This window comes from Atta colombica, unplaced genomic scaffold, assembly GCF_001594045.1.
Source record: "Atta colombica isolate Treedump-2 unplaced genomic scaffold, Acol1.0 scaffold141, whole genome shotgun sequence".
Classification (NCBI taxonomy): domain Eukaryota; kingdom Metazoa; phylum Arthropoda; class Insecta; order Hymenoptera; family Formicidae; genus Atta; species Atta colombica.
Window position 1 is genome coordinate 1,774,238 of NW_017259230.1, and position 7,005 is coordinate 1,781,242.

Below are 7,005 nucleotides of genomic sequence, written 5' to 3' on the forward strand. Positions count from 1 at the left end.
TTAAATATAATTAAAATAAATAATATGTAATAAAAAGACCATTTGAGAGATTAATAATAATAAATTTTGTGTAAATGTCCGGATATAAATACATATCCAGTTACTGGGACATTTATCTTAGTCGTATTTTTCAAACTACTATATTATTACATAAAAAATTGAAAATAGAATTGATTCTAGATTTAGTTGCACAAGATTTATGTAAAAATTTTGTACAGACTCAACGGACCATCCTTGAGAGAAAAATCTACTTGAGTAGATACCGTAGATATTCTCATTTCGATGTTGCGTGAAGCGTATTTCGTTTGTGTGCTCTTCACAGACCAGAGGAAAAAAAACAACAGACGATGCGAAATTAAAACTGGAACACACGCGCTCACTGAAACTGTCGTTATATTGACGCAAATCCTTATCACATTGACATTAACATACGTGAAAGTACAATCGGTACGTGAATATATCTGTTGTGCGCTATTATTTTTCTATTTACAGCTGACGGTACGAGCGCATGTACCCATTCAAAGAGGAATAAATCTGTCGTCAACACGTAGAGATACAGGCATTCAATTAAAATCGCACGAGAAATGTGACTATATTTCGCTTCTTGTTTTTTCTCTGCGCGATATGCTGCCTTTTGTTATATGTTTTTTATTAATTTGTCAGCTGTGATTTATAGACAACATGAAAACATTCAAAAAACATTTGCTGCGAGATGCTTTAATTTTTTCGAATATTTTTTAAACATATCCTAGATCTTAATTTTGAAAACTATATACGAAAATAATATACATAGTATATTATAGATTTTTGTATACGAATTCAAGAATATACATAGCACAGCACATACTGTATTTAAATATTAATTATTTGTTTCAAGAGTCCATATATCCGCAAAATCATAAATTTATCAAATTCTGAATTCTATTGTAAGTTTGAAATTTTAATCAAGATTATTAAATTAAAATAAATTTGATTTGTTTATTATATAAAGCTGTTTCTTCAATAATATTATCAAAAAATAAATTTTTGAATACATAATAATTAGATTTTCTAACAAAATTTATAATAAGTACGTACATTTTATGATTATTATCAAGAAAATATTTTTTGTTAAGATAACCGTTATTTAAAAGAAAAAAAGTAAAACTGAGTAATCACTTTTCTTAGCGGTGGAATGATATTTTTCTGTGTGTGTATAAAGCCGGAGTATCTCGAGTCGTTTTTATCACTATTTCGGCTAAATCGAAAATTCTGTTCCTGCGGAATATATATAGGCGTGACGGATTAATTCGGATCAATCGACGCAAGCGTAATTGAGATCGCGATTGGAAATCGTTTGTGCGCCATAAATCGATCGGGCTTCTTTCCAGCCGCGCGTTAAAGTGGATCTTTCCCTCATGGGTGCAATGACCTCTCGTCCCGTCTCGAGCGTAACTCTCCTCTTTTTAACGTAGATTCAGAAATATATATGTACACACGACGATCGCGCACGGCCAGAGTGAATTGACCTGTATTTCCGAGCGGTAGCAGCATCGAGACGAGCGTAACAATGTATACGCGCGCAGCCGTTGAAATCGCCGCCAGTGGGAGGCCGCCGCCCCACCTTTCATTCGACTTTGACAGTTCCATTATGGTATCGAAGCTAACGGCAAACAGAACGGGTGTAGTTGACGATTGTGAATCAACGTGTTCGCTGGTCCGTCAAGGTATTTTTATTGTTCTCCCCCCTCCCCCAATCTCTTTTTCTATTTCGTGCCAAAGCGATCATCTCGATGTGGAAAGCGGACACTTCGTTATTCGTTTCCTAGTGTCATAGGTGTGAAATTGAATCGCGATAAATGTGAAAAGTGCATTCCTCGTGGAATCGATCTCATGTGAATGGAAATCTGAATTGATTCGTTGGGTGCATTCAACGACCAGCATTCAACGTGCCCATCGTGTTCTCCTTGGATCAATTCGGCGAGCGCATCCGGTAAAGTTCCGCCATTGTCGTCATTGAATTAATTTGATCAATTTCGTCGCGTTTGTCTACTGGCAACCCCAGGGAGATCGAGACAAGTTTTCGTTATATAAAAGAGAGCAAAGTGGATCGCGTTAACGAGCTCCGCGACGAGTATGCATCGCACGAAGTTTCAGAGAGTCGCGTTGTAAAGGACTTATTTCGCTGTATGTCACACTGTTAAAGACATTTCACGTGCGGTCTCGTTTGCACGAAGGATTTCTGCGCTCATTATTATTCGTTGTCTTTGACTTTTTCGTACGTGCGTTCCCGATACGAGTCACCTAAAGACGAATAACAAACGGTATCCACCAACATGTACGTCGCACTGCATTGGTCATAAATTAATTAATGCGTTAACACCGGAAATTTCAGTTAGTCTCTCTCTTGCAAACTTCATTCAATTGAATTCGATTTCAATATCCATGCCAAATAATAAGTATTGTACACCTATTTATGATCAAGCATACAATTTATAAATTACTAGAGAATATTAATTGCGTAACAGAAACGATATTGTTATTTCGAATTTCTGTTCTCACATTTTAGTAATATACATTGTAAAATTAAATAAAAATCATAAAAATTTAAATAAAATTTAATTGTTGAACAGTTTGTAATTTTTTAAAATTTATTAAAGGCATTTCGACCGCTAAGAACAAGATTCAGTCTTCGTTGGGATAATTTGATTTGAATGTCTTTGAATATTTAGTATTCAAGCTACTCACACTCCGTGTGACGACAAAGCTCCCTCTATGCGAGAGAATTATGGAAAAAATATGAAAATATATATGTATAATTATATAATTTTCTATATGTTTTATTTTCTGATATATGTAGTCGAGACACGTGTATAAAAATATGTATAAATATACTTTCATTAAAGAGAGATCATTGAGAAACACATCGCACGTAGATATCATACTGTGATATACTTAAATTGTTACGCATATTAATCACGTATCGTTAGAAAGTTTTAACGATTATCCGTGAATCAACCAGAAAAGGCGGACGAGTGAAAACGACACTATTGATCGTTTCCGAGAGTAGCTCAGTAATAGTTAATCCAATTACTTAGTGTCAAATGCGCATTGAAGCTCAAATGAAATTCAAGGTGGTCTCTGTGCAAACTGTGGAAATCAAATTTAGATTTCAAAAATTATTATCTATTAATAAGGACCGATTCGATGTGATATGATTAATTATTAACTTACTGATCTAAATTTCTGACGATTATGACGACATAATTGAATAAACAACTGAATAAATGATTTTAACTCGTCATTTAACAGTTATCTGCTATTTAAAATTATGATTCTCTGATTTATATAACAAGATTTATATAATAATTTCGAGTAAACATAAAGTATTACGTTAACACTGAAAATCTTTTCCTTAATTTGTGCCACAACCAACCGAGATATAACGGGTCTCTGCTTTAATCGGATTTATAGGTTCGTTGGATACCGAGCGTATCTTCTCTAACGTGATTACTCTTCTGCCAGTTAACCAAAGAATATTGTGGTAATTCGCAAATGTTATTTACGAATTGAATTAAAACGTATAATCTGTGTGAAGAACGCAACAATGAACTCGAATCGAAGCGGGACTCATATCCCGGAACGGTGAACATTTTCGTGACGAACAGTGATGATCACATATACGATGATCGAGCCACGCAGTGATAGGGTGACGGTCTGCTCACCCCAGACTCAGCATCACTGCTATCAAGTGATACGAACCACCAGAGTGCACCAAAGTTCGCGAAGCTCGAAGATGGTGACCGTTCAGGAAAGGGTCGTCAGGTCGCGTCTTCAGTTGGGTTACTCCACACCGACGTCATTCATCAATCGGTATCTATCTGTTATTTTTATTTCATCAAAATCTAACAATCTGTCAAATTCGATGACGGATGACCGTTATCAATCTACCATTTTTAATTGACGATGATTTACCGAATATATATTTCGATTTTCCATCAGAATTTTTATATCTATATTACATACAAAACTCTACTGATAAAGGTATAAACTTAAAGGTGAAAAACTTCGAATCGTCTTAAATTAATATTTTTTTTAAATGTAACTCTATTTTTTTAAATATAACGCAAGATGCTTTAAAGCAACTTTTTTTATTGTTATGTCTATAGTGTCAAATTTATAGCGTTTCTCATTGGCGGAACTTTAATGCGCATTCAGTGCACATTAAAACTACTCTAATCTAAATGTAAAAGTGAGATATCTCAATTGATAAAACGCCCAATGTATTTATTAAATAGTAAAATAAAATGCATTGAATATTTTGCGATTTAATTCGTTTTTATATTTTTATTAAACGATACATCTTTATCGTCAATTTTGTGTATAACGTCTTTAAAGTGCACTGAGTGCGCTTTAGTTCTGCGAATGAAAAATGCTATTTAATACATATAAAATGCTATATCAATCTAATTTAAGTTGCCATTGCTCCTATTCAATATATTGTTATTTTATACTAAAATAACGATTAAATTATACACTATCTATAATGTCAAATTTAATCATTAAAACATTATTTTAATAGAAAATAACGATATATTGAATAGAAACAACGGCGGCTTAAATTAAGTTAAATTTGACATTATAGATTTAATAGTGTTGTGTTTAGAGATGCACCGGATCGTAAAATTATTGAATATCGAATATCCGGGAAGGCAATTTTTCGAGTCGGATATCTGATATTTTCCGGATATCCGACCGGATTCGGTGACAATATCAAAAAAGAGGCTGACTAAAAAAAGAAAAAAAGGGAACAAAAAGGACTGTATCAATAAAAATAACTGTAGAGGAAAAAATTGTGCAACAATATATAGGTTATTATATAAGCATTATGAATATGCATACTTATTTATAGAACATTTATATAATAAAAAAATCAACAATTTAATGATATAAAATTTCAACCGGATATATTCCCGGATGCTAATGATATCTGACTATCCGGTCGAATAGTAAAACAGTGCCGAATAATATCGGATATCGGATACTTTTCGGATATCTTGTGAATTCCTAGTTGTGATTGTAATTTATTATTTATATCTTATGATATATATTTTTTAATTTCTCTGTACTTTATTAAATCTGCAGATTTATGTAATTTGTTAAGTGTCATCATTGTACAGAAACGCAAATTTGTAAACGCAAATATATAAACGGAAGGAAATAGACAAATTGTATTGAAGAAAAGGAAACTGCTAACATCCTATCGGCGCTATCTCGACGAGATTCGCACGAATGTAATTATCATAGGAAACGTAATCTCTCTAAAGCGGCATCATCTCCTCGCCTCTTCCTCTCTAATACATAGATAGACTATCGCAAACACGCACAGGAATAGCACGCACATGCTCACGCGGATGGTAGAGAGCAAAATTATTTCTCAGGTAGAAGGTAGAATCTGGTAGGATCGCTCGATGCTCGCGCAAGCGTACGTCCTCGCGCTCCTACGCCGGTAATGGCAATCAACGGTTGTTAATTGCTCGATGATAATTAGTCCACGGCGGCGCGCGAGCAGCGGTTGTGATAATAGAGCACGCTTTAATAATTTCCGTAATGGATTTGAGACATATACATAGACTTTTTCTTCGTACGGTATACCTCATAACACATTTATCTGACAACGATTTTTTCTCGATACAAAAAATGTTACGTGCCAAAAGTCATCGATCAGATAAAGTTAATAATGTTAAACTTTATTTACGAACGGAAGTCGACTGAATATAATTGTATGTATAATTTTCCTAAAATCGGCTGTTCTTTTCATTTATAATGATAACAGGGTTCTTTTCATTTATGCATATATATTTTTGTTTATATTATACACTGAAGAAAATTTACTAAATCTTAATATATATTTCTTTTAATAGTTATAAATAAATAAACATTTATTTACAATAAATAAATAATGTTCAATAAAAGAAATGATACAGGGAAACAATTTTTAGGGTTTATCTCGAAAATGTGGTAGTTCTACAACATTGTATTTCAAAGAATTTTATGTAAATTTCTCTCATTCATTAATAAAACTACAATAAAATATATAATAAATTTGATTAATTTTACTGAAGTGCATGTTAAAAAATAAAAATCTGTAAAATATTTTATTGTACTACAACTATCATATTTTTAGAGTAAATTTTAAAAGACATTTCTGTCCGTGTAGTTAAATCTAATTAATGATTTTTGTATCAAATAAACAATTTAGTAAATATTTACTTAATTAAGTAAATTTAAGTAAATTAAGTTACTATTCAAATTAATATTTTTTAAAATTTTTTAATATTTTTTTTACTTATTTCTTATATTTGTCTTTTTATTTATGTTCTGAAAATTATTTCTGCAAAGCATCTCGTAAAAGATACCGTAATATTGGAAAATACTTAATATTAAAATGTTTTTCTTATGTTTCGATGTCTCGTCAAGTCGTACGAAGGAATTCATCTCGAATCGATTTTTGCGTGAGTTTGCACCGCGGAATTTATTAATATCGCTCTGATAAAATATGCCATGACTGTATACCATGAATAAGTGACGTTAGGTATAATTGACAGGAGCGATGGACACTTGCGCAAATCCTCTATGCATCCGCATCTGCCGACGTCTCATAAGTAGAGCAAAGACGTCCTTAAACGCATCTCTTCGAGAGCTTCGTGGAAATGAGCTGTCAGCTGATTTTCACATCGTAATTGATCACGAAAGAGCCGACGCTTTCATCAAACTGTCGTCACTTATGTCTAAAGCTTCATGATTGAATAATTCATAATACCAAACATTTTCATTTCACACACACACATTTTTGCATTTCTCTTTTATATATGTATACGATATTTATATATGTATACGATGTGTTTATTTAACTTTTTCATGGTAATGATTCAAAAATCACATTTTTTTTAGTCATTTGTCATTTTCGAAAGTAAAGTATATAGAAGAAAAATGCAAAATATATATGTATATATATTATATATA

General features: G+C 32.4%; 1 protein-coding gene across 10 annotated transcripts in view; it reads left to right on the top strand.

Annotated features, from left to right (window-relative positions):
* LOC108684943 (IQ motif and SEC7 domain-containing protein 2) overlaps positions 1–7,005 on the top strand; it is a 53,388-nt gene that overhangs the window by 38,538 nt on the left and 7,845 nt on the right. For 2 of the 10 annotated variants that reach the window (XM_018189497.1, XM_018189499.1), the window contains exon 2: positions 3,454–3,852. The exons of 5 other annotated variants lie outside the window; for them this stretch is intronic. In XM_018189497.1, the coding sequence (XP_018044986.1) occupies positions 3,650–3,852 (203 nt within the window). In that variant the 5' untranslated portion in view covers positions 3,454–3,649. Of the gene's footprint in view, positions 1–1,395; positions 1,707–3,453; positions 3,853–7,005 lie in introns of those variants that run through there. 3 more of the 10 variants (XM_018189503.1, XM_018189498.1, XM_018189502.1) reach the window with 3 other exon arrangements.